Below are 27280 nucleotides of genomic sequence, written 5' to 3' on the forward strand. Positions count from 1 at the left end.
CCCATGCACAATAACCTTCTTCTCTTGATATCCCAGGACATGGCAACAGAAAGCTGTGGGCCACTAAGCCTTCATCACTCCTATAAAATTTCTGGATATATTAAAAGCAAAATGGAAACCTATGAAAACTCTTTGCTGAGGGAACACAAAGGTTTTATCATCATCATTTGCTCACCTAAGCATTCACTTAGCACAAAAAAAAAAACAGGTCTCAATGACTTGCAGTTGGACATCTGGCCCTTAGTTGGGTTATTAAGTGGTTTAAAGAACGACCTTGAGAGAGAATTAATGGGCTGTAATCATCTAAAGTACTCTCAGATGCAGTTCAGATCTCCTTCACTTCATTGCAGTGAAAAAAAAAACCACCTCCAACCAACAAACCAACCCCTTTCAAAAGCAGCAACATAAAAAAGAGCACATAAAAATTGCCTCAGTATATACCACCACCACCACCTCCCCCTTCATATTTACAGGCTTTCTGCAGTAAAGAATCAGCTGTCATTGCTTCACCACAATTCAAAGCCAACAATTAAAAGGTTTGTCCTTTTTCATCCTAAAACACCCTTCAAAATCTACTCCCACCCCCGAGTCTGGAAACGTTTTCAAACCCCTCAGGAACTCCCCAAACAGCAGCTTCGTATTCCAGACACTGTTGCAAATGCCTCCCGTGCCACCAAAGTGTCTATTAAAGAACCAGTCTGGAAAAGATAAAACCAAAATACAGATCCCTGATGCTCCTCTTCCTCAGGGTTCCATCCCCTCTGATGCTCCTCTTCCTCAGGGTTCCATCCCCTAGGTGCCCCCCACCCAGGGTGCTAGGTCAGCTTCTTCATCCTGCGGTTCTGCTTGTCGATGTTGAGCGTGGTGCGGTCCACAGAGGTAGTGATGGAATCCAGAGCTTCGTCCTGTCTCTCCAGCTCAGCTTCTGTCTCCAAGGCAAGGCCCTTCAGTTTCTTTAGGATCTGTCAGAAGAAAAGACTGAGAGCACTCAGGGGCTGACCAGCCACTTCTTGGAGAAGCACAAGAGAGCCCAGGCAAGAATTTCAGTGCTTTGAACCATCACAGCATTCGTTGGGAGTCTGCTCTCAAGGGTGCTGCTGAAAAGACACAAGGGTCTTCTTCTGATGATCTGATCTGAGATGAACTGTAACACACAGCCTCAGCACGGTGGGGTTGGAAGGGACCTCTGGAGATCAGCCAGTCCAACTTCCTCTGCTAAAGTAGGGAGCACCCACAGCAGCTTGCCTAGCAGCACAACACCTGAATGACTTTGGAATCTCTGTGAAGGAGGAAACTCCACAGCCTCTCTGGGCAGCCTGGGACAGGGCTTCAATACCCTCACAACAAAGGAGTTTCTCCTCATCTTCAGATGGGACCTAATGGGTTCCAGTTCGTGCCCATTGCCCCTTGTCCTGTCACTGGGCACCACTGACAAGAGTCTGGCCCTGTTCTCTTGCTCCTTATAGTCCCTTTAGCTCTTGCTGAGTATTGATCAGATCCCCTCCGGGTCTGCTCTTCTCCAGGCTCAGCAGTCCCAGGGCTCTCAGCCTCTTCTAAGAGAGATGTTCCACAATGACACCATGGGCTGGTATATGGGATGTATCCAGCTTTAATTATCAGCAGTTCATACACGCAAGTCCAAGAGCAGAGATCCAAACAGCAGAAGAAAAAGCTATTCCAATTCCTGATCATTCACACTGGCTCCTTTTAACAGCAGGTTCAGGGCCTGAGTTATATCCCTGCTTGCTCTTCCCTCTTGTGGCTGCTCCCTTCATGAGTCTGCCTGTATGAACTGAAGGTATCTACCTCAGCTACCTCCCCTCAGATGAATCAGAGGGAGATCTGGAAGCATTTTATGGTCTTTATCTAAATGACCTTTAAGGTCTCTTCCAACTCAAGCCATTCTATGACTCTGTGTATCATCCTCAGTGGAAATCCAGCCTCGTGGTCACAGAGAATCAGTCACACCACAGTGAAGGTTGGAAGGGACCTCTGGAGATCACTCAGTCCAATCCCCCTGCTAAAGCAGGGCACCCACAGCAGCTTGCCCAGCATTGCAATGGGAGGTTTGGAATCTCTCCAGACAAGGAGACTCCACAACCTCTGTGGACAACTTAGGACAGGGCTCCAGCACCCCCACTCTGAAGAATTTTCATCTTCAGGTGGAACCTCCTAGGTTCCAGTTTGTGCCCATTGCTACCTGTCCTGTCATTGGGCACCTCTGACAAGAGTCTGGCTCCAGCCTCTTGCCCCCCATGCTTTAGCTCTTTCTGAGCTTTAAGATCCCCTCTGGGTCTGCTCTTCTCCAGGCTCAACAGCCCCAGGGCTCTCAGCCTTTCCTCCTGACAGGGATGCTCCAGGCCTCTCAGCAGCCTCCCAGCCTCCACTGGACTCTCTCCAGTAGTTCCTTGTGTCTCTTGAACTGAGGAGCCCAGAATTGGACTCAGCAGTGTGCAAAAAGCAGCGTGGAAGCTCCTATCTAGCTGGACTGGCAGGGGAATTCTCTGCAGGCAAAATGCTCTGACTGAAGCTGGACATTGGCCAAAGGAGTGAGAATTATCTCATAAAACATCTCTCATCTCTCTCCATAAATCACAAGCAGCCAGAAACACCGCTGGGTGAGTAACTGGGTCTGCAATTTGGCTGCCAAAGTGCAAATACAAAACAAACCATGGATCAAACTTAATCTACCTTCTTCTGTTCTTACCAAAACTACAAGCTGAGTTCTCCTCTGATTCTAGCCCAAATAAAACACTTGAGGTTCTTCAACTCCAACAGGAAAGTGAGGCTGAACTCCCCAAACTGGAGGTGGTAGACATGTGTAGGAGAAATGACATCATCAGATCTAGCCTGTGTATGATTCAGGACATGGGTGTGAAATGAGTTTTTGCTTCTCCTGAGGAAGCAACTTCACAACTTGGAAATGGGAAGCTCAGAAGTCTCTCAGTCCTTCCTGTGGGCTTCTTCTCCATGTATAAACAAATACAGAAATGGAATCATAGAAAGCCCCTATTACAAGAGAGGTGTGGAGATGCTGGAGTGTGTTCAGAGGAGGACCAGGAGGATGCTCAGAGGGCTGCAGCAGCTCTGCTGTGAGCACAGACTGAACAAGTTGGGGCTGTGCAGGCTGGAGAAGAGGAGGCTCCCAGGTGACACCTGGGACACCTCCCACTAGATCAAACTGCTCAAGGCCTCACAGAATCATACAATCATGGAATGTCAGACTGGAAGTGACCTCAAAAGCTCATCTGGCTCAGTGTCCCTGCCAGAGAAGATTACACTGGAATGAATCCAGACGGTTCTTGAATGTCTCCAGAGAAGGAGACTCCACAACCTCCCTGGGCAGCCTGTTCCAGTGATTTGACACCCTCACAGGGAAAAAATTCTTTGTCAGGCTCACATGGAACCTCCTGTGCCTCAACTTCCACCCACTGCCCCTTGTCCTGTCACTGGGCATCACTGAGAAGAATCACAGAATGGTTTAGGTTGGAAGGGACTTCAAGGATCAGCCAGTTCTAAGCCCCTGCCATAGGCAGGGACACCTCCCACTAGAACAGGTTGCTCAAGGCCTCATCCAGCCTGGCCTTGAACACCTTCAGGGAGGTTGTGGAGCACAGAAGCACCCAATGTGATCAAAGATCACACTGGGTGCTTCTGTGCTTCACAACCTCCCTGGGCAACCTGTGCCAGTGTCTCACCACCCTCACTGCAATCAACCCTTCCCTACCATCTAGTCTGAATCTCCCCTCTGCCAGTCTTAACCCATTACCCCTTGTCCTGTCATCACAAGAGGCTGCCCCCATCCTCCTGGCACTCACCCCTCACATATTCACAAACATAAATGAGGTCATCCAACCTGGCCTTGAACACTTGCAAGGAGGAAGCATCTGCCACCTCCCTGGGCCTTACCAGTGTCTCATTACCCTCACTGTAAAGAATTTCTCCCTAATCTCCAGTCTGTACCTGTCCTCTTCCAGCTTAAATCCATTGACCCCTGTGCTATCAATACAAGCCCTTACAGAAAGTCCCTGCCCAGCTTTCTTGTAGCCCCCCTTCAGGTACTGGAAGGCTGCTATAAGGTCTCCTTAAAGCCTTGCTTTTTCTCCAAGCTTTTTTCCTTCCCCACCTCTCCAAGTGCCACCCAATTTATCTGTAAATCAAAGGTGTGCCAAAGAAGAAGAAAAAGGTCCACGTTTGGCCACAAAAATGATTCCTTGCTTATTTTTAGTTCCTTTTGATAGGTTTTGCAGTCATTAGGGCACACTTAAGGTTGAAAACACAGAAAAAGACACAATTGTTGAGGACAGAAAAGCTTTTAACATCTGAAAAGCAGTAAAATGGAAACTCAGCTACAGGGCTCTGCTCAGTTCACCTGCCAATTAGGCTCTGCCTCCAAAGGCAGCAGGGTGAGGGTGGTGTGGTTACTCACACAACAAAAATAAAAGGCAAGTGGCTTCACTTTCATCTCCTCAATTCCCTTTGCCAAAGAGATTTTGGTAGTGAAGCCCTTAACCCTTTGTCTGTCAGTACCTTCGAGATGAGTGTTGGCTCCTCAATCTAAAGGGATAGGAAATGGTTAAGTTGCTTTTCCTACACAGCCCACGGAGCTTTGCTGGAAAGAGTTACTGGAAACTGAAGGCTGGCCAAAGCTGCTCACTGTTTACTGCAAAGCAAAATGATGGCAAGATGTGGAGTTATGGCTGCTCCAGTTCTGTCAGCTGCTCACAGCAGCAGGGCCTCTTGTGCCAGCGCAGAATTTGGATGGTGGAGCAAGCCATGAACACTCAATGTGAAACTCCTGTCTGCTACCCAAAGTCAAACAGCAGGCATGAGCCCACCAAAGGCCTATGTTAAAGGCACTGGGCAGTCTCACATGGAGACAACCTTGAATTTATGACACCAGCTCATAAGCTGGAAAATGTGATTTATACACCTGGCACTGCCACAGATTTTCTGGGCACCCCAATTAGATACATCCTCGACCTCTGTACCTTAAAAATCCACTTCTACTGGTAGGAACCTTCCCCTTCAGTCACCTTTTCCTTCACTTCCACATCTTTACACGTTACAGTATCATAGAATCATAGAATCAAGCAGGTTGGAAGAGACCTCCAAGCTCATCCAGTCCAACCTAGCACCCAGCCCTGGCCAATCAACCAGACCATGGCACTAAGTGCCTCAGCCAGGCTTTGCCTGAACACCTTCTGGAAAAGCAACTCCACCACCTCCCTGGGCAGCCCATTCCAATGCCAATCACTCTCTCTGCCAGGAACTTCCTCCAACATCCAGCCTAGACCTCCCCTGACACAACTTCACACTATGTCCCCTTCTTCTGTTGCTGGGTGCCTGGCAGCAGAGCCCAACCCCACCTGGCTACAGCTTCCCTTCAGGTAGCTGCAGACAGTAGTGAGGTCTGTCCTGAGCCTCCTCTTCTGCAGGCTGCACACCCCTAGCTCCCTCAGCCTCTCCTCACAGGGCTGTGCTCCAGAACCCTCACCAGCTTCGTCACTCTTCTCTGGACACCTTCCAGCATCTCAACATCTCTCTTGAATTGAGTTCTTCCACTAACAGAACCAGAAGGTCCTGAGCTATTTCCCTCTGCTTTTTGCTTTAGAGCAAGGAGAGAATGCAGTGCCTGGAGAGCTGGGAACAGCTGGAGACACACCAGTCTGTACCAGATCAGAGGTCAATTCCCCATTCACCAGAACTCCTGGAAGAGGCTAAACTCCTTGTCCTATGTTTCCTCTGCTTCTCCAGCCACAGCCAACTGCTTTGATAAGATCAAGCACCACCAAAAGGTGATGTTCAGGCTCTGAAGAAGTAGTTGGATGACCTCATTAGTGACCTCTGAAGAACTATCCCTGCAGAAGCAAACCCGAGAGAGCATTTTTTGCAAGGCAGGGCACAATGCCTCTCCAATAGCAGCCCAGGATCAACAACCTATCATCCCATATTTAGCTTTTTAGGCTAAAAAAGCAGAATCCTAGTGCTGAAAAGTTGACATTTGAGGCAGGAACAAGGAGCCCTTCTAAACACACACCAGCTGCAGAAAGTGGATGCATGCATGAGTAACAGATTGCCACTGTTAGCAGAGCTACAACTGACAAATCCCTTCCTTAAAACCCTCCAAAAGGTCAAAGCTGCCTCAGAAAATGGTTATTTTGGGATAAAATGCTAGACCATGGAGATAAGCTCTTTAAAAGATGACCTGGGAAAATGATTACATGGTTAAGAGTCCATTTGGATTTTGTAAAAGCCCAAATAAGATATTCCAGTCAAAAGATTCTTGACTGGATTTTGGTGCCAGAAGCAAACATTGGTCTAAAATCATCTCCTTATGCAGTGATAGAGGAAATAGAATGTATGGAATCTACTTTAATATTATTAATGCCTGGAATGATGATTAAAGGCCTGGTTCTGAAGGAGCTGGTGCTCAGCAAGTACTGAGGGGCAAAAAACTGGCCTAGCAGTTTGGCATGTCAGGTCCTCTCCCATGCCACCTCCACAAGCTCACCCCAATTTGTTAACTGGCTTGAAAAAGTCTTGGCTTGGTGTGGTATAAATAAACACTGGAATTGTCTTTGCAGCTCCAGTTAATCTTGAGAGTGTTTTCTTCTAAGTAACAGTGGCCATTTCACACTCTTTCTGGTCCATCACCCATGCTGAAAGGAACCATCTGCAAAGGTTAAGTTCTCACTAACTTAAGTGTCTTTGTGGTCAGTTTTAACACATAGGCTTTTTCCAGCAAGAAGGTTTCATTTGTAGCCTCTCAAGTCACTCCTAAGTGCTTGTAACTCTCACACATGCCCAGCATGGTAGGGCTTGGAAGGGACCTCTGGAGATCAGCCAGTCTGACCCCTCTGCTAAAGCAGGGGCACCCACAGCAGCTTGCCCAGGAGCACAGTGGCCAGGAGGGGTTGGAATCTCTCCACAGAAGGAGACTGGGACAGGGCTCCACAAGCCTCACAACAAAGAAGTTTCATCTTCAGATGGAACCTCCTACATTCCAGTTTGTGCCCAGTGCCCCTTGTCCTGTCACTGGGCACCACTGACAAGAGTCTGGTCCCAGTCTCTTGCACCCCATGGTCCCTTTAGCTGTTGCTGAGCACTGAGAAGATCCCCTCTGGGTCTGCTCTTCTCCAGGCTCAACAGCCCCAGGGCTTCAGCCCTTCTTCCTCACAGAGATCACAGAATCACAGAATCAGTCAGGGTTGGAAGGGACCACAAGTATCATCTAGTTCCATCTCCCCTGCCATGGGCAGGGACACTCTACCCTAGATCAGGATGCTCCAGGCCCTTCAGCAGCAGGGTCCAACCTCTCTTGAACTGGGAAGCCCAGGACAGTTCAGTGAACTATCCCAAAGCATTTTTTGCCTTCAGTGGTGTAGCTCAGAGCCATGAGGGGAGATCATGCTTGATAGCCTTCTGTGTTGGTATGACTAGCTGAGGATGTTGTGTACCTCAGATGCACTCCAGCTAACAAAAGTTGCTTTAATTCTAATTCCCAGCTATAAAACACAAGAAGGAGGTTGGAAAACTGCAGGCTTGGCCAAGAATTAGCAAAGACTTCACAAGGTGCTAACATGAAGCTACAGATGGAATATCAAAAAGAGTTAAGATGTTGGAGGTGAAAGTGGGGGTTGGAAAGAACTAAATCTTCAATGCTGATGGAGCTGTGATCATCAATAGCAAACCCCTTAAAATCCACTCTCCTTCCAGTCACTTCACTGCTTCAGAACAAAAAAAATGGATTCTGACCTAAAAATGTTGGACATCAGCTATGAGAGAAATTCCTTAAAGAGCCTTTTAGAGGAAGAATCTCAGGCTGCATTACTTTAAATAAATATTTTTGTCCCTAGTAAAATCTCCAGCCTATTTCCCCTTTTATTAATTTGCTCATTTCCTAACTACAAGTTCTCTCTGTGTGTTTATAAAAACACTCTGTTCAGCTTTGTGGAGATGTTTTCTGCTGCTTCTTAGCTAAAAAGAACACGGAGGGGGGAAGGAAACCTACACACACACACAAACCTGAAAATGATTTTGTTATTAAGCTTCTTAATCTTAAAGAGGTTATGGCTAAGGATTTTTTTTTCCTTAGGTGATAATCCTGTCACTGGATAGATTTTGCTGATAATCCCTGAGTGGAAAATAGTTTCAAATCAATAGAAATGTATCAGTGTCTTTTAGTAACAGCAAATTAGGGAGAGGAATGTTTTGCTGAAGGACAGTGACTGTTCAGGCTGTTGAAAATTCCTGTTATGAAGGAAGCAGGAGGAGTGGAACAACTCATATCAAAACCATCTCAATTTATACCTGTTTAAGCTCTTTTGCTTCTTCCTGAGAGACCTTCTCATGCTTCTGCAGCTGAACCTGGTCATTGGCCATTGCTTCTTTGGCAGGAGAGCCAGGCTGCACCACTCCTCCCAGGAGACCTGTGGCTGCAAGAGAAATTCCCAGCTCTTACTCTGGTAAGCAGAAGCATGCTGCAAGGAAAGCTTGGGGCTTCTGATTCAGATGGTGCTAAACAATTCAGACACACAGCTTCCAGAGATGCTTTGAACATGGAATTGCAGGATCATTTGGGATGGAAGAGAGCTTTAAGATCATCAATCCAGCACTGCCAGGTCGCCACTAAACCACAGCCATCTGAACCACCTCTCTAAGGCTTTTAAATCCAGATGTGGAGACTCCAGCACTGACCTGGGCAGCCTGGGACAGATCTTCACAACCATTTGGGGGAAGAAATTGTTCCTTTTGTCCAATCTAAACCTTCCCTGAGGCAGCTTGAGGCTGTTTCCTCTTGTCCTACTGCGTGTCCCTTGGGAGAAGATACTGACTGCCCCCTGGCTCCAGCCTCATCAGGAGGTCTCCCCTCAGCCTCCTTTTCTCCAGGCTTAACCCCAGACCCCTCAGCTTCTCCTCACCAGCCCTGTTCTCCACATCCCTCAGCAGCTTTGTTACCCTTCTCTGGACCCACTCCAGCTTCTTAATGTCCTTCTTGGAGTGATGGGCCCAAAACTGACCCCAGGATTTGAGGTGTGGCCTCACCAGTGTCCAGTCCAGGGGCACAATCCCAGAGCCAGTCCTTCTGGCCACACCGATGCTAGGCAGGGTGCTGTTGCCTCTCCCAATTAGAGGAATGCTAAGAAGTAAGTTAACACTCCAACTGCCACCTGTGAGCACATGGCCTGGCCCAGCAAAGCACAAAGGCAGTAGCTCTTGTGTACATCAGGACAGAAAGCAGGAAGGAAGATGCCAGAGCTCTCTGCCAGGACACAGAGCTCTTCATGAAAACACAGCGTGGTGGAGCTGGAAGGGACCTCTGAAGATCAGTCAGTCCAACCCCCCTGCTAAAGCAGGGGCACCCACAGCAGCTTGCTTAGGATCACAGTGGCCAGCTGGCTTTGGAATCTTTCCAGAGAAGAAAACCTCTCTGGACAGCCTGGGACAGGGCTCCAGCACCCTTACAGCAAAGAACCTTTTCCTCCTGCTCAGATGGGACCTCCAGCTGGCTGCCCAACTGACAGCATCCACCCGACCACTCTGGATAGCATTACTTCTCCTGTGAAAAGGGAGACAAAAGCTGAACCCAAAGTCCCAAACCCTAAATCCCTCTCAAGTAATTACTGCAAACTCCTAATCCCTGGAATTATTCGTTTATCAGCCTGAGAGTCACTGGACTGAGGCACCATCAAGATTTAAGACAAGCGAGTCATTCACTGTGCTAGTGTTACCCTGTGCAAACGCTCCTTGTTTTTGGAGGGGGTAAGAACCAGGCACTGAAAATGCTGCTCATGGTAAATTACTGTTTTGGTCTCCCTCAGACACAGACTTTCCTACTGCAGCCAAGAGCCAGACGAGATTCTTTGTGTTTCTTATCAGCTGAGTGTCACCGTATGCTAATAAGTTCATTCAAAGCCCCAAATCTCTCCATTTCACTCGGTTAATCCTGATGAGGACAAGAGCAGGAGGAGGACATGACAGAAGCATATAAAACAGAAAGAGATGAAGGAGGATTCTGGCTTTTCCCAGCTATTTTCTAGTTAAGAGAGAGAACAGAAAGGTGTAGAAACACTTCCAAATAAAAAGGCAAGCTCAAGTTTGCTTTGTTTCTGTTCCACTCAGTTGGACTGTAAGACTCACTGCCCCCACACTGAGGGTGAGAAGCCACCACACAAAGTGCTGCAAACTCAAAATAAGGAGGACACAAGGGGAAGCAGGAAAAATTCAGCAGCCTCTAAAGGGATTAAAACCTGTGAATGTTCAGTCTTGAGCTACAGGATTGAGACAGAACTGCCCTAGATTGTTACATACTGCAGAAGCACCACAGGGTTTGTTGTGGTTTTAATCCTGGGTAGCTGTTTTCAGCCCTTAGGGAGGATATTATTGGCTAGGGAAGTACTGGCTTCATGCAGGACTGAAGAACCTCTCTTTTTCCAAGTAAAAAGTGACAGGATATGAGGAGATGGATTCAAGTTGCCCAAAGGAAGATTTAGGTTGGATATTAGAAGAAGTTTCTTCACTGAAAGGGTTCTCAAACACTGAAACAGGCTGCCCAGGGAGGTGGTTGAATCCCCATCCCACACAGAGATGTGGTGCTGAGGGACATGGTTTAGCACCAGACTTGGTAGAGTTAGAGAATGGTTGGCCTCAGTGATCTTAAAGGTCTTCTCCAACTAAAATGATTCTATGATAACCTCTGTTACAAACTAAGCCTCACTGCTTTGTCCTGAGCCTTTTCAATCTCCTTGTGGCTTGCTCCATAGAAAACCTAGGCAAAAAAGATGTGCAAGGCAGCTAAAAATACCTTCAGACAACCTGGTGTGCCTAAAACATATTACAGCTTTCTCTTGTAGGTGGAATCAAGTCAAAGTTGTTAGGGAAGATGATTTTCTTTTTGTATTTACTGCTACAAACAAGCAATAAGGCACAAGCAGGATAAAAACAGACGGGATTCAGCTGAGACTGTGATCACTGTGGAGAGGTTCATGGCTCTGAGCTGCATCACTGAGGGAAAATAACTCTTTGAGATAGTTCTCTGAGTTATTTTGGGCTCTCCAGTTCAGGAGATACAGGGAACTAGTGCAGTGTCCAGTGGAGGCTACAAAGATGCTGAGGGGCCTGAAGCATCTGTGTGAGAAGGAAAGGCTGAGAGCCCTGGGGCGATTGAGGCTGGAGAAGAGCAGACCCAGAGGGGATCTGATCAATGCTCAGTAAGAGCTAAAGGGACCATAGAGGGGCAAGAGGACAGGACCAGACTCTTTCAATGGTACCACTGACAAGGGGCAATGGGCACAAACTGGAACCCAGACCATGAGGATAAAATTCTTTGGTGTGAGGGTGCTGGAGCCCTGTCCCAGGCTGATCAGAGAGGTTGCTGAGCCTCCCTCTCCGCAGAGATTCCAAAGCCACCTGGACATTGTGATGCTGGGCAAGCTGTTGTGGGTGCCCCTGCTTTAGCAGGGGGTTGGACTGGATGATCTCCAGAGGTCCCTTCTAACCTCCCCCATGCTGGGATTCTACGATTCTGCTGCTGCAAGTATATCTCTCCCTGTAAATCCCTGAAGCAATGTTTGCTATCTGCAAACACACACATATAGAAAGGCTAAAAGGTTGCACCAGATGATCCTTGGTGCCTCTTCCAACAGTGGCAGTGTCTGATAGGTGGGCACCTGTAACACAGAGCTTTCTTCCTCCCCTGCTTTTAGAGAGGAAGAAAAAAAGAAGTAAAAATTAGCAATCAGCCTGTGAACTGGCATGGAAAAAACCCCAGAGGGGGAAACACAGTCCATGAGTGCCACCTTGTGACAGAAAGCAGAGGCTGACAGGCTCCAGAGGAGGAACAAACAAGAGTTTTTGGTGGAGCTGGAGAAGTCAGGATTTCCATAAGCTCCAGTTTGCTTTACTGACATTTCCAAATGAAACAGTCCAGATGCAGGTGGGGGGAGGAGAGCAACAGCCTTGAGTGACTGACTCAGATGCAAACAGAGCAGAGCAGTGGGAAATTAAGCACAGTAGGGCTGTATAACCAATTATTTTATGTAACCAGCCTTAAGACCATCAGGAACTGAACACCAATTTGCTGGAATAACCCTGTGCTTAAGAAACCAGCAGGTTGTTTTTCCCTCTAAGTTGTTGTGCTGACATTTTTGTGCCAGATGTCCAAGACTTACTTCCTTCACAATTAACAAGCTTTTCCAAGCTATGGCCTTTGCAACAAGAGGATATTATCCTTCCTCCCAAGCTCCAGCTTTACTTTGCTGCACAGAAATTAGTTAATCATTGTTTTATTGTAGCATTTTCTCACTGCCTTTTTTAACATTCTGGCAATCAACCCATCCACCAATTTAGTCTTGTCTCATTAACTGAGAAGAAAAGAGGATTCGAGTGTGCTGATAGAAATAAATTCCTAGCAGACAAAAATTCACCAAATGAACCCAGGGTTGGATTCAAAACAGCAAAAAAAAACCAGGCCTCCATGGAATTTTAGGAGCAATAGTAGTAAAGAAGGAGAATTAAAGCAAAAAAGGGACCTGGGGTGTTAGTGGACAGTGGCTGAAAATCAGCCAGCATTGCCCAGGTGACCAAGAAGGCCAGCAGCATCCTGGCTTGGATCAGCAAGAGTGTGGCCAGCAGGAGCAGGCCAGTGATCATACCCCTGGGCTAGGCACTGGTGAGGCTATACCTGAATCCTGGGCTCAATTTTGGGCCCCTCACTTCAAGTAAGACATTGAGGAGCTGAAACAGGTTCAGAGAAGGACAAAGAAGCAAAAGCTCTGGAGTAAAAGTCTCATGAGGAGCAGCTGAGGGACCTGGGGCTGTTGAGCCTGGAGAAAAGGAGGCTGAGGGGAGATCTGATTCTCTGCAACTCTCTCAAAGGAAGTTGGAGTCAGGTGGGGCTCAGGCCCTCCTCCAAAGGAACAAGTGACAGGACAAGAGGAAACAGCCTCAAGTTGCCCCAGGGGACATTTAGGTGGGACATGAAGAACGGTTTCTTCCTCAAAAGAGTTGTCAAGGCCTGGCCAAGGCTGCCCAGGGCACTCGTGGAATCCTTATCCCTGGAGGGTTTCAGAGCTGTGGAGGTGTGGTACTGAGGGACATGGTTTAGTGGTAACCTGGCAGTGCTGGGTTCACAATTGAACTTGGTGATCTTAAAGTTCTCTTCCAACCACAACAACTCTATGGCAGAAAGTACATCCAACTGGACTAAAACAGGGCCACCTACTTCAGTCATCTGCTTGCTTTGTCTGTCACATACCTGCTTGCCAAATGGAGGTCCCCAAATCCATCTGAGGAGACTTTGTGGCACCAGCAAATCCTAGGGCATCTTCTAAAAACTGTATCTTCTTGCTAAACTGCATCTCCAAGATGGGGATAGCTTCTGGCATCTTTGCTGACAGGAGCCTGTAAGAGGTGTCAGGCTTCCCAATGAACCTCTGACGGACACTGATCTCGTAGGGCGTATGAACTCTGATGTCATCCACCTCCTTGGACTCAAACCTGTGAATGACCTGAGAATTGCAGTCACTGATTTCCAAACCAGAAGCAAAGAGAGTGAGTTTTCCTGGCTTGACATTCGAGTCTGTTCTGTGGGTGATAATAACTGGAATTCTAATTATGATTCCTTCCTGGTTCTTTGAATCGGAAACTGTGGCAGTTTCCTTTGGCTTGGCTTCCAACGGAGCTTTCCAGAGCTTGCTGCTAAATGGCCACCAAGAAGGAGATTCCAGCTCAGTCAACAACCTAGCAGAGGAAAGAGAGTGTTAGAGGAGTGGAAGCCAGCAGGAGGGTCCTGCTGCCTCACGAGTTCAAAGCAAATTACTGTGGACACAAAGATTTCTTAATACTGAATCCAACCCTCTGCTGTTTTGCTCCTCAAGCCTATCCACATCTTCATCAGGACCCACCCATCTCAAACCCCAGCTTTTCCTTCTTTGCTAACACTTTGGAATCTCACTATTGTGATCCTGAGAAAACCAACTTCCAGCTTGGATTCATTCAGGTCAGCTTACACCCATCTGCCTTTTACCTCAATGTTTCCACCTGGCCATCACCACCACAGCCTTTTCCTGCTCCCTGCTAGCCCAGCCCCGCAGCCTGATGCCACCTCTTGCTTTGTCCCCAACTCCCATTGCCAGTTAAAATACCAGGAGTGTGAGACTGAGGCTGGAAACCCCGGCAGAGACATCTAGTGTGTGCCTGACTGTTGGTGTAGCTCTTGAAGGAAACTGGTCTCCTTGGTGGCAAACTGTAGCTTAGCAGTAACTGGACTGACTCCCTTGGCAGAGGAATTGAGCAGCTGCTCTCAAGGAAGAGCACAGAATGCTTTGGATTGGAAGGGACCTTAAAGATCATCTACTTCCAACTCCTCTGCTACAGGCAGGGACACCTTCCACTAGAACAGGTTGCTCCAGGCCCCATCCAACCTGGCCTTGAACACCTCCAGGGAGGGAACATCCACAACCTCCCTGGGCAACCTGTGCCAGTGTCTCAGCACCCTCACTGGAAAAAATCTCTTCATAATCTTCAGTCTAAATCTGCCCTTCTCAAGTTTCAAACCATTCCCTCTCATCCTATCACAGGAAGCCCTTGTAAAAAGTCTCTCCCTGCCTTTCTTGATATGGAGGCTAAGATCTTTCTGTTGTATTTTCTAGTAGCATGGCACATTCCTTGACCAGCATTAAGAACATCCCATCTCAGGCTGCTCTTCTTGAGCCTCAACAGCCCCAGGGCTCTCAGCCTTTCCTCCTCACAGAGATGCTCCAGGCCCCTCAGCAGCTTTGTAGCCTCCAGTAGATCCTTGTCTCCCTTAAACTGTGGAGCCCAGAGCTGGACATAGGGCTCCATATGCAGCCTGACCAGAGCAGAGTAGGAGAACCTCCCTCAACATGCTAGCCACACTCTTCTTAATCCTAGCAATGCAACAAACATGTGGACATGGCACTCTGGGACATGGTTTAATGACTCTCAGGCTGATGGTTGCACTCCATGATCTTAAGAGATCTTTTCTAACATAGAATCATAGAATCATAGAATCAAACAGGTTGGAAGAGACCTCCAAGATCATCCAGTCCAACCTAGCACCCAGCCCTATCCAATCAACTAGACCATGGCACTAAGTGCCTCATCCAGGCTTTTCTTGAAGATCCCCAGGGATGGTACCTCCACCACCTCCCTGGGCAGCCCATTCCAATAGGAAATCACTCTCTCTGTGAAGAACTTCTTCCTAATATCCAGCCTATACCTACCCTGGCACAACTTGAGACTGTGTCCCCTTGTTTTATGATCCTTACCAGACCACAACACAAAGTCTTGCTGCTTCATTGCTGTTTTGGACAACCAGCTTGATTCAATTTGCTTTTAAGGCTGCTCCAGAATGGTGCTGCCTGATAAAACATGCATCAAAGCATTGCTGCTCTCAAGATGGTTTTTGTAATGATTTCTTTTCCAGGAGAGAATCAGAGAGTGTCTACAGAAGATTCTGTTTGATTTGGCTGCAGACAAAGTCTGATCTGGAAGAGCAAGACCTAACTGAATACAATTTGTTTACTATCCATCAAAATTCTGCTCCAGATTCAAAACAGACCTGCCTAAAGGAATTCATCTGCTAGGAAAAGCTGGAAAAATCCTACTGGGAGTCAGCCACTCAATTCATGGACAGCAGAAGCAGAATGAAGTGTTCCTGGAACCTACTTTCAGCTAAACATGACCATCAGATATTCATGTAGATAGCGCCGGACATGAATAAGGGGTCTGGAGTTTTCTGCTGCCCTCTGAAGATGTTCCAACATGACTTAAAGTGAAGAGGGGGAACAAAAAGCCAGACCAAAGGAGATGTAACAGAAAGTTCTACAGTCACAGAAGGTGAAATGGCAGAGAGTTAGGGCTGAGTTCTGAATCTGAGGTTCAACTGAAGTTCAATACATAAAAGGGCTGACAAAGCCCTGCTAGCAGACACCAACTTCCAAACTAAAAGGCATGCTCTATCCTACCTGGTGTAACTAAACAGAAACAAATTACCTGATCTCATCATTTCTACAGGCCACAAAGCATATTTGCTGTCCTCTTAGTGTGTGAAAGAGTTAAAACAAGGTAGCTGAGGGCTACAACAGCTTCTGGCCGTGTCACAGCCTCTGAAAAGTCATTACATTCCTACTATATGGGCTTGTTTCATCACACTCAGCATGAGAAAAGCCTTTGTGTTCACTCAGGCAGGAGCAGCTGCGTCCTGACAAGCCTAAACCTCTGTTCACATTGTGGGAACTTCTTCTGGAGAGCTTTGAGCCTTATTTTTTATCACTTTATCATTCACCCATCTCCTCCCCCTTTTCCCCAGGGACTCACATCCTGCCTGGGCAATGTCTGATTCAGAGTCTGGATTTTTCTACTGCACAGCCCTAACAAAAACTCCAGCCAAATTCTCTGCCCTTCTATGAAGGAGTCAACCCTCAAATGACAATTTGCAACCAAAGGAGTTTTACTCCCTTACTCCCTTTCTCATCCCTTTTGGAAAGGCAGAGAGGTTCATAAAGAGCTTCTGGCACTCATCTAGAGGCCACTCCAGAACTATTCCCTGACACTCATATAACTGAACTAAAATAAGAATCACAGAATGCCTCAGGTTGAAAAAGACCTTTAAAGGTCTAATCCAACCCCCTGAAGTCAGCAGAGACATCTGCAACTAGAGCAGGCTGCTCAGAGCCCCAGACAACCTGACCTGGAATGAATTCAGGAATGGGGAATTTACCACCTCTCTGGCCAACCTGCACCAGGGTCCCACCACACTCAGCATAGAAGAATTCCTTCCTTCTCCCCAGTCTGAATCTCCCTCTTTCAGTTGAAACCATTACTCCTTGCCCTGTCACAACAGGCCCTGCTCAAAAGTCTGTCCCCAGCTTTTTGATCAGTCACTTCAAGCACGGAAAGGCCACCAGATCTCCCTGGAACCTTCTCTTCTCCAGGCTGAACAAGCCCAGCTCTCTCAGCCTGGCCTCACAGCAAATCCCTTCCAGCTCTCCCAGCACTGCTGTGGCCTCCTTTGTCTCCACACCAACAGGTCCATGTCTCTCCTGTGCTGAGGACTCCAGAGCTGGCCCCAGCACTGCAGAGTGCAGCAGAGGGATAAAAACCCTTCCTTCCAGGTACTGCCCAGGCTGCTGGGGATCAACCCAGGACATGGCTGGTGCTGGGCTGGGAGCACAATTACCAGTTCATGTCCTGCTTTTCACCCTCTCAGCACTCCCAAGTCCTTCTCCACAGGGCTGCTCTCAGCGTTTCCTCCTGCACAAAACCTGTTACACCTGCAAAAAGCATTAGAAGACCTCAAGCAGCACCAGCAACTAGAACACAGTTTCACTGATGGCTTCTGGGCTGCACTGCAGCCTGCAGGCAAGTTGGCCAAACTCTCCACGCTGCAGATAAAACAGCCTCTCAGCTACCATTTGGTCACTACCTCCTTTTCTTGTTCCTTTTTTTTCCCCTTTAAAATCAAAGCATTGAGCTCTTCAGAGCCCTGAGGAACAAATAATACCTCTCAGTGCATCTGAACCCAACCCAAAAACTCCTTTCCAAAAACAATGAGCAGGTGTTTATTTTCCTACTCATTGTTTATTGCTCCAGATCTTTAAAAGCTCTTGCTGAAGCTTTCAGTTGTCTTGGCTTTTCATGAAAGGGGCTGGAGAGTATCACCAGAGCCATTGTGAAATCAACACTCTCTTTCAGACATGATATCCGTCTGAAAACAGATGTTTCTTCCAAAAACAACCAGTTTGAACTTTGTTTGTTTCTTCATGCAGGTGTAACAGCTCCTACAAAGATACTCATAGCTGTAGACCTCCAAATACTACAGCACTGCTCACAAACTTACTCTCTGCTTTGGACTTCTACTAAATGCAACCTACAGCACACCGAGTAGAAGAGAATAATTCATTTCTCTAAACCAGGAAATAGTAGAATCAGAGAAATATTTTGGTTGGATCTTTAAAACTATCAAGTGCAACCATCAAGTCAGCACTAAACCATGTGAATGCCACAGCTTGTCTTTCAGTGGGGACATTAATTTGTATCTCTTTCACCTAATGAGTCTTTTCTTTCCAAACATAGATGCTCAAAGGGCTGGAGCAGCTCTGCTATGAGCACAGACTGAAAGAGTTGGGGCTGTGCAGGCTGCAGAAGAGGAGGCTCCCAGGTGACCTCCTTGTGGCCTTGCAGGATCTGAAGGGGGCCTACAAAAAAGCTGGGAAGGGACTTTTTAGGCTGTCAGGGAGTGACAGGACTGGGGGCAATGGACGAAGGTTGGAGTTGGGGAGAGTCAGAGTGGAGGTGAGGAGGAAGTTGTTGAGCATGAGAGTGGTGAGAGGCTGGAATGGGTTGCCCAGGGTGGTGGTTGAGGCCCCATGGCTGGAGGTGTTTCAGGCTGGCTGAGGCTGAGGCTGTGTGCAGCCTGCTCTAGGGTAGGGTGTCCCTGGTCACAGCAGGGGGGTTGGAACTGTCTGCTCCTTGTGGTCCCTTCCAACCCTGACTGATTCTATGATTCTATGATTTCAGTGTTTTGGAGCTCTCTCTCACTTCTGCCAGTTGTGGCTTGAAAAGTTCTTTGAAGGACAGAGGATGGGTTTAGATGCACAGATTTCAGCTGGATGAGAAAATGTCAGAGAGAAGAGAGGACAGAAATACAGAAACATAACAAGAACTAGATGCACCAAAGGCCACCACAGGCTTAAACTTCTAGTGACAGCCACCACTTTAGGTTTCTAGTGACAAGCATGGATCTGCCTCGCAAATTTTAGGCACAAACAACACAAAGCTTAGCTCAGAGGGTGCTAAATTACCTGTCTGCCACATCCATATCCCCTTCGATCTTGTTGAGTCCTTTCATGATGTTATCAAACTGCTCGCCCTGGTAATGCAGCACCTTTGCTGTGTCCTCCAGACGTTTCTGGGAGCCAGCCAATAACCCTGTCAGTTCCTTTCCCTTTGTTGACTGCAAAGCTGCTGCTTCTGCTCCTCCACCTTGGCTTGAGAGCAGCTGCTCCCTCCAGAAGTGCTCAAGGATGTTGAATACCACATTTCTGCTGGGTTGCAAAGAACTGAACCAATGCTTGGTGCTCTTCTCCAAGATGGTGAGGGAGCTGAAGATTATATTTGAAGATTCCTTCTTGATCTCACTGATACTAGAAAGATGGAAGTTGACCAAAAGCTCCCCAGTCTTGTCAGCTGTGAATTTGATTGCAACAGGAGTCAGTGAGAGCCTGCCAGAGACCCATTGTTTATTGGTATCCAAGTAGTAAGAACACGGCCAGCTATGGATCCGTAAGTCTTCGTTCATCAGCTCGAAGTTCAGATCCTCTTCTTCAAGAGCAATGCCCTCAAAGCCAGGAGAACCTTGAGTCAACAAGAAAAAGAGAAGCAAGAATGATTAGCAACACAGAGTCACAGAATCATTTTGATTGGAACAGATCATCAAGTCCAACCACTGACCCAGACCTGCGTCAGGTCTTCACTAAACCCTGTCTCTTAGCATCACATCCATGCTGCTTTGAAACCCTTCTAAGAAAGGTGACTTCATCACTGCTCTGGGCAGCCTGGGCCAGGCCTTGACATCCCTTTCCAGGAAGAAACTGTCCTTCATGTCCAACCTAATGCAACTTGAGACCATTTCCTGTCCTCTCACTTGCTGCTTGGGAGAAGAAACCAACCCCCACCTGACTTCAACCTCTCTGGAGAGAGCCAGAAGGTCTCCCCTCAAGTCTCTTCTCCTCCAGGCTTAGCAAGCCCAGGTCCTTCAGCCTCTCCAAACAAGACTTGTGCTCTAGACCCTTTCATCAGCTTCACAGCCCATTGTTGGATTTGAATATACCTTACCTCCAAATGTACCAAAACACAAGGTGACCAATTTTGATCTCCAGTGCCAGTAAACAACTGCTGCTTCCCCTTCCACTCAGGTGTGTTAAAAAGACCCACTCCTAGCATGTCTATCAAACACATCCAACAGCACAGGAGAAACCAAAATCCCCACTGAACAGGACCTACAAACACCCAGCCACAAATGGCCAGTTCCAGCTCTCAGACCACGGCTGTTGGTCTCAGGAGAGCCTTGCAAAAACACCTCACAAAACTCAAGTGGTTTCCAGAACTTCTGCTAGGACATTGCTGCCAAAATAAACCCTCCACATCTGTAGTTTTTGTTGTGTGAAGTATTTGTTGTTGCTCAGTTACTACAAAAGATGTTTGGAAGTAAGAGTCTGGGAAGAACTGGAAACAACCAGGTGGGGTTGGGCTCTTCTGCCAGGCAAACAGCAATAGCAGAAGGGGACACAGCTCAAGTTGTGCCAGGGGAGGTCTAGGCAGGATGTTAGGAGGAAGTTGTTGGCAGAGAGAGTGATTGGCATTGGAATGGGCTGCCCAGGGAGGTGGTGGAGTTGCCGTCCCTGGAGGTGTTGAAGCAAAGCCTGGATGGGGCACTTAGTGCCATGGTCTGGTTGATTGGCTAGGTTGGACTGGCTGAGCTTGGAGGTCTCTTCCAACCTGTTTGATTCTATGATTCTAACCTAAAAATGTTGCTGGGAAAACCCTGATTGATCTCAGTGGAAGATGAGCAAGACACCATGGTGACATATGGCAGTGGAGCAAGCTGAATCAGAAGAATCAGAGCTGGAGTAGAACGGACTCTGTTGACTCAGCATGAAGAGACACAAGCTTCAGGGCAGTGGTGACCTCATGGCATCTCTCTGACAGGTCTTTTTCTCATGATGTCATTTGATGACATAATATGAATTGTCCTAAGACTTACTCACAGACTCCCAGCATGAAAACAAAGAGCTGTCATGTACCTCAGGCCTGGCTTGGGAAATAGAATCACAGAATCATAGAATTAACCACGCTGCAAGAGACCTCCAAGCTCATCCAGCCCTGCCCAATCAACCAGACCATGGCACTAAGTGCCTCAGCCAGGCTTGGCTTCAACACCTCCAGCAAAAGCAACTCCACCACCTCCCTGGGCAGCCCATTCCAATGCCAATCACTCTCTCTGCCAGGAACTCCCTCCTAACATCCAGCCTAGACCTCCCCTGACACAACTTCACACTCTGTCCCCTTCTTCTGTTGCTGCTTGCCTGGCAGCAGAGCCCAACCCCACCTGGCTACAGCCTCCCTTCAGCTAGTTGCAGACAGCAATGAGCTCTGCCCTGAGCCTCCTCTTCTGCAGGCTGCACACCCCCAGCTCCCTCAGCCTCTTCTCACAGGGCTGTGCTCCAGGCCCCTCACCAGCTTCATTGACCTTCTCTGGACACCTTCCCTGGGATAGGACAAGGAGCAATGGATGGAAGCTGCAGCACAGGAGGCTCCACCTCAACACAAGGAGGAACTTCTTTACTGGAAGGGTCCCAGAGCACTGGCACAGGCTGCCCAGAGAGGTTGTGGAGTCTCCTTCTCTGGAGCCTTTCAAGGCCTGTCTGGATGTGTTCCTGTGTGACCTGTGCTAGATTGTGTGGTCCTGCTGCAGCAGGCAGGTTGGACTCAATGATCTCCTTGAGTCCTTTCCAACCCCTAATATCCTGTGATCCCAAACCATTCTATGATTCTATGAAGTTCTAGAAAGCAGTATTTCTTTCCCAATCATTTGCTACACGATTTCATACTTTGGAGAAAAAGTTAAAAGCCCTGGTCTTAATTCCTGCATCTAGAATAAGGTTGTTCTTCTACTCCAAGATAAGATCAGACAGATCAGATGGAGAGAAGTTATTTTTCCAGCCTGACTGGGCTTTTTAAGTAGCCAATTATTATAATTTCTATTCAAGTGTTATTTTTTTTCTGTCATAGAGGAAGAAACAGGGAAAAGTAAAGCACTTTTTAACCATCAGTCAAACATTCCTCCAAAGAAACAAAGATTCCAAACCAGCCATAAGCAGAAGAGAGGCTTTTGAGGGATACTTCAAGTGGAATCTAATATGGATACAGAGTTATGTGCTAATAATACTGCATTTATTGTCAGTGTAACTGACAATTTTACACTTTAAACAACAGAACTTACATTAGTGATGAAACCAGTTACAAACTAAATCTTGTTAGAGCTTTACTCATCAGGATTTACAGAATACAAATGCAAAGTGAAGTTTAACTGTTTGACACTACCTAGCTATGAAGTAAACACAAAAGTAAGTAGATGAGAAACTAAAATAAACATCTCAGAATGCCAGCATGGTGGGGTTGGAAGGGATCTCTGGAGATCAGCCAGTCCAATCCCTCTGCAGAAGCAGAGGCACCCACAGCAGCTTGCCCAGCAGCACAATGCCCAGGGAGGGTTGGAATCTTTCCACACAAGCAGACTTCACAACCTCTCTGGGCAGCCTGGGACAGGGCTTCAGCAGCCTCACACCAAAGAAATTTCTTCTCCTGTTCATATGGAACCTCCTGGGTTCCAGTTTGTGCCCCTTGCTCCATTGCTAGGCACCACTGACAAGATTTTGGCCCCAGCCTCTTGCCCCTCAAGGGTTCTTTAGCTCTTGCTGGGCATTGATTAGACCCCCTCTGTGGCTGCTCTTCACCAAACTCAGCAGTCCCAGGTCTCTCACCCTATCCTCATTAGAGATGCTCCAGTTCACAAAAGCTTTTATTATACCCTCAGGCTCCTCACAGCCTAAATATTTGAGAAGCAAATGAAATGTACTGAAAGAGCTCACCAGCCCAAGGAACACAACACCTAAAATGAATCATCAGCATCCCAGGTTATCGAAGCAGCACCTCACATTCAGGGAAGCTGCAAATTGCAGCTCATACAAAGCATCCTGACATCCTTTCTCCCAGTACAAGTCCTTGCTGCTCAACTCTGGTTTCTCAAAACCTCAGAAGGCTGCACACAACAAGCTGTTGCCCTGAGATATTATTTAATAAACAAAGGTGAAACCAAGACACAGAAAGATTGTAAGCCCTGGAGAAGACCACAAAAGAAACTTGTGCAAGTTTCTCAATACTCACTGCTGGGACAGGCACTGCAGAACAGAACAGCACCTGAAAAACAACTCCCACACCTTGCCAACAGCAACAGGAGCCTTTACCCAAGAAGAGCCAAAATTGTTACTAAGCAAAAGAGTCTTTCAGGTTTGTAAAATCTCAGCCTGGAGCCCATTTTCATATGCTGAGTTCCTCAAACTCTGTAGAAGCACCACTAGCTCCCCATCAAGACAGCAGTTTTCTCTTAAGCCTGCTCTCTACCATCAAGTCTGTGGAAATACTAATGTCTGATGCAGCCTCACAACTATAAAACAAAACTCTGTCCTCCTAAATCAAGGTCCTTACCTCTATCTGTAGATGCAGAGCCCTCAGGCAGCATTTTAGGGGCTGCTGCCTTTACAGAATTGTCCAACTGCAGGAAGAAGCTTTTCCCCTGAGTATTTTTTCCTCTTCAAAGTCCAAAAGTGCAGGTAAAAAACCTTAGTGGTGAAGTAAACTCCTACTGTGCCTGCTATCAAAAGGAATGATGTCTAAAGAAGAGATGTGTATTTAACCCTGGACCTAAGTGTGAAGTAAGTCTTCTCAGTCCTGGAGAAGCAATGAGGCAGTCACTTGGCCTGTGGCATGTATGTGTACATGGCCTGGCTCTCGTGACTTTTGACTCACCTGAGAGCTTAAAGGCTTTGCCTGAGTCACCTCCCTTCTGTGCCTGAGAACTTCCAAGTAAAAACCTCTCTGGTAATTAAATCCATTCATTCTTCTCTTTTACTTCTGTCTCTCTCACACAGAGAGGAAGTTTATACCTTGCAGAAACCCAGGTGCACATAAGGATAAGCAAGGTTGGTTTTATTAAACCATGAAGCCAGTCTTCAAGGGTTACAGAGCACAGCTACTGTCTATGGACACTTAACAGCATACTGTGATTGAACACAATACTCCAGTGCCAGAGGGAAAGGATTCAACCAGACCCAGCCAAGTTGGTGAGGTATGGATGTGTGGACATCATGAGGCTTGACAAGGCCAAGGGTAAGGTTCTGCGCTGGGGTTGGAGCAATCCTTAGTATCAACACAGGATGGGGATGAAGGCCTTGAGAGTAGCCCTGTGGAGAAGGAGTTTTGGGGGTACTTGGGAATGAAAAGCTGGAGATGAGCACCAAGTGCTGCCAGCCCAGCCCCACATGTGTCCTGAGCTGATCCCCAGCAGTGTGGGCAGCAGGGGCAGGGAGGGGATTCTGGCCCTCTGATCTGCTGAGACCTCACCTGCAGTGCTGGGTCCAGCTCTGGAGTCCTCAGCACAGCACAGACAGGGACCTGCTGAACTGGAACCAGAGGAGGCCACACCAATGCTGGGAGGGCTGGAAGCTCTCTGCTGTGAGGCCAGGCTGAGAGTTGGGCTTTCAGCCTGAAGAAGGAAAAGCTTCAAGGAGAATTTCTGGTGGCCTTTGAGTACTTAAAGGGACATATAGGAAAAATGAGCCAGGACTCTTTATCAGGGAGTGATAGCACAAAGGCTAACAATGAAATTGAAAGAAAAAGACCTCTAGACTACATATTATGAAGAAATGACAAGACACACTGGCACAGGTTACCCAGAGAGGTTGGCAGATGTCCCAACCCACAAACCATGCAAGCTCAGGTTTGACAGGGCTCTAAGCAACCTGCTCTAGTGGGAGCTGTCCCCACTGATGGGGTTGGAACTAGACGATTTTTAAGGTCCTTCCCTACCCAATCCATTCTATGGTGCTGTGATTGTGTACCTCACTGTTCTACTCTTGCTAAAGAAATTCCTTATATCACAAGACCTGGAATATTCATGGACTTGTAAAACACACCTGCCATAAATCTAAGCCTTCCCGTACACCCACCCAGAAAACAACAACAACTGGAGGGGGGAAAAAAACACCAACAGCCAAACAACAATGATCACAACAAGCAAAAAAGAAACCACAGCAGTGAGCCTTTGTAAATCCTTTAGCTTATCACACCAGGAGGAGAATGGGAGAGAAACAAAACACCAGCAGTAGAAGAAGGGGACACAGTCTCAAGTTGTGCTGGGGGAAGTATAGGCTGGATGTTAGGAGGAAGTTGTTGGCAGAGAGAGTGATTGGCATTGGAATGGGCTGCCCAGGGAGGTGGTGGGGGCACCTTCCCTGGAGGTCTTCAAGAGAAGCCTGGATGAGGCACTTAGTGCCATGGTCTGGTTGATTGGCCAGGGCTGGGTGCTAGGTTGGACTGGATGATCTTGGAGGTCTCTTCCAACCTGCTTGATTCTATGATTGTATGAACAAAGGGCTTTAAATTAGTTGCAAATACAAAGGAGTTTATCAACTTGACAAGGTTACAGTCGTGATTGGAGTGGATAAGGAAGAGGCACCTAAAGGACTTCACAGTAAATTCTTTCATATTTGGATTGATTCACAACAAATTTCACCCTAAGTTCCTTCTTTTCACCTTTTTTAAGGTACATATGGTTGCCTACAGACCAGATGACACAAGCAGTCTCTTCCAGTTTGGGCTTCCCAGCATCAATGCATTACCCACATCCTGCTAATCACTTTTTTCTTTGTTTTTTCAGCCATCAGGTTGTCAGTTCTTGACTCTCCCAAACTCAGTGCAGTGCCACCCAGAGCAAAGACTTGGGATTAGCTCACAGAGGATTCTATTTCCGGCAGCATTACCACAACATCACAGAAATTCTTTTGCTTACAGACAACTGAGTGGCTGCTTCTATAAAAAGGAGGTGAGTCACCTTCTCTTGGGAAGTGCTTTAAGATCACTCAATGAAATTGAGGTCTTAGTAACAATCTCAGGTGTGAGGAGATGCTACAGACACTGGGGTAAAGGTGCTGTCAGCTCCCAGTCGCTTCACAGGCTCCAAAATTCAGCCACAGATTCTCATCTGCCCTTGGGTCATTATCAGCAGAGAACTTCTAAGTTCACTCCACAATGTGGTGGTGGTTTACTTTTTCTCCTCCTTTATGGCTGGCTACAAAACCACTGAATCTTTTTGGGCTAAAAAGATCTTTAAGATCATCAAGTCCAGCCAGTATCTAACTCTACTAAATCTGGTGCTAAACCACAGTGGGCAATTCCCAACAATATTAGGGATAACAGGATATTAGGCACAATTTATTTAATGAAGGAGCAATGATGCACTGCAACAGCCTGCCCAGAGAGGTACTGGAGTCACCCTCCCTGAAGGTGTTCAAGAAACAAGTAATGTGACACTCTGGGACATGGTCTAATCATCATGAAGGTGTTAGGTAAAAGGCTGGGACTTGATGACCTTAGAGGGCTTTTCCAGCCTTAATGATTCTATGATTCTGTATCATCTGGCAAGTCCCAGAACTCCAGCACAGGGAGCTTTGGAAGGAATCTCTACAGATCATCTAGTCATAGAATCACAGAATCAACCACGCTGGAAGAGACCTCTGAGAGGCTGAGGGAGCTGGGGATGTGCAGCCTGCAGAAGAGGAGGCTCAGGGCAGAGCTCATTGCTGTCTGCAGCTACCTAAAGGGAGGCTGTAGCCAGGTGGGGTTGGGCTCTTCTGCCAGGCAAGCAGCAACAGAACAAGGGGACACAGTCTCAAGCTGTGCCAGGGCAGGTCTAGGCTGGATGTTAGGAGGAAGTTGTTGTCAGAGAGAGCGATTGGCATTGGAATGGGCTGCCCAGGGAGGTGGTGGAGTCACCATCCCTGGAGGTGTTCAACAAAAGACTGGATGGGATCACAGAACCCATCTCTTGGAAGAGACCTCCAAGATCATCCAGTCCAACCAAGCACCCAGCCCTGGCCAATCAACCAGACCATGGCACTAAGTGCCTCATCTAGACTTTGCTTGAACACCTCCAGGGACAGCGACTCCACCACCTCCCCGGGCAGCCCATTCCAATGCCAATCACTCCCTCTGCCAACAACTTCCTCCTAACATCCAGCCTAGACCTGCCCTGGCACAACTTGAGGCTGTGTCCCTCAATCCCCTGCTAAAGCAGGGTCACCCAGAGCAAGCTGCTCAGGACTGCGACCCCCAGGTGAGTTTGAATCCCCCCAACTCTAAACCGGTCTCTCATGCCCAGCCCTAGGCCTGTTCTAACCTTCCCATCCCCACCGCTCCCTCAAGCTGAGGCCAAACCACTCATCCCACCACCTTTACCCAGCCACTCTCAACCTCCAACTTCCCTCCAAACCTCTCTTAGACCCTCCCAACCTTCCCTAGACCCTCTCGGCGCCTCCTTTGCCCGCAGCCCCACACGCACCTCCCGCAGCGCAGCCTCTCGCCGGCCCCAGCCTCGCCTCGCCGCGCCTGCGCCTGCGCCGCCCGCCCGCTCCCA

At 47.7% G+C, this 27280-nt stretch overlaps 1 protein-coding gene across 1 annotated transcript; it reads right to left on the bottom strand.

Annotated features, from left to right (window-relative positions):
* Positions 1-616: 616 nt before the first annotated feature.
* SNAP47 (synaptosome associated protein 47) lies at positions 617-27238 on the bottom strand. Its single transcript, XM_064162934.1, has 5 exons — positions 27206-27238; positions 18831-19383; positions 13259-13743; positions 8314-8438; positions 617-962 (listed from the first exon to the last, which is right to left on the bottom strand). Exons 2-5 carry the CDS (start codon positions 19325-19327, stop codon positions 816-818), a joined length of 1254 nt encoding a protein of 417 aa, XP_064019004.1. The 5' UTR covers positions 19328-19383; positions 27206-27238; the 3' UTR covers positions 617-815.
* Positions 27239-27280: the final 42 nt, after the last annotated feature.

The sequence above is a fragment of the Pogoniulus pusillus genome, chromosome 23, assembly GCF_015220805.1.
Source record: "Pogoniulus pusillus isolate bPogPus1 chromosome 23, bPogPus1.pri, whole genome shotgun sequence".
In the NCBI taxonomy this organism is placed as follows: domain Eukaryota; kingdom Metazoa; phylum Chordata; class Aves; order Piciformes; family Lybiidae; genus Pogoniulus; species Pogoniulus pusillus.

Bases quoted from the DNA above. Each gene is read 5' to 3' on its own strand.
- SNAP47 (XM_064162934.1), bottom strand. From the start codon at position 19,327: ATGAACGAAGACTTACGGATCCATAGCTGGCCGTGTTCTTACTACTTG. The intron at 8,439-13,258 runs GTATGTGACAGA...TTTCTCTTGCAG, and splicing joins GACCTCCATTTGGCAAGCAG to CCACAGGTCTCCTGGGAGGA. The intron at 963-8,313 runs GTATAAATTGAG...TTCTTCTGACAG, and splicing joins AAGCAAAAGAGCTTAAACAG to ATCCTAAAGAAACTGAAGGG.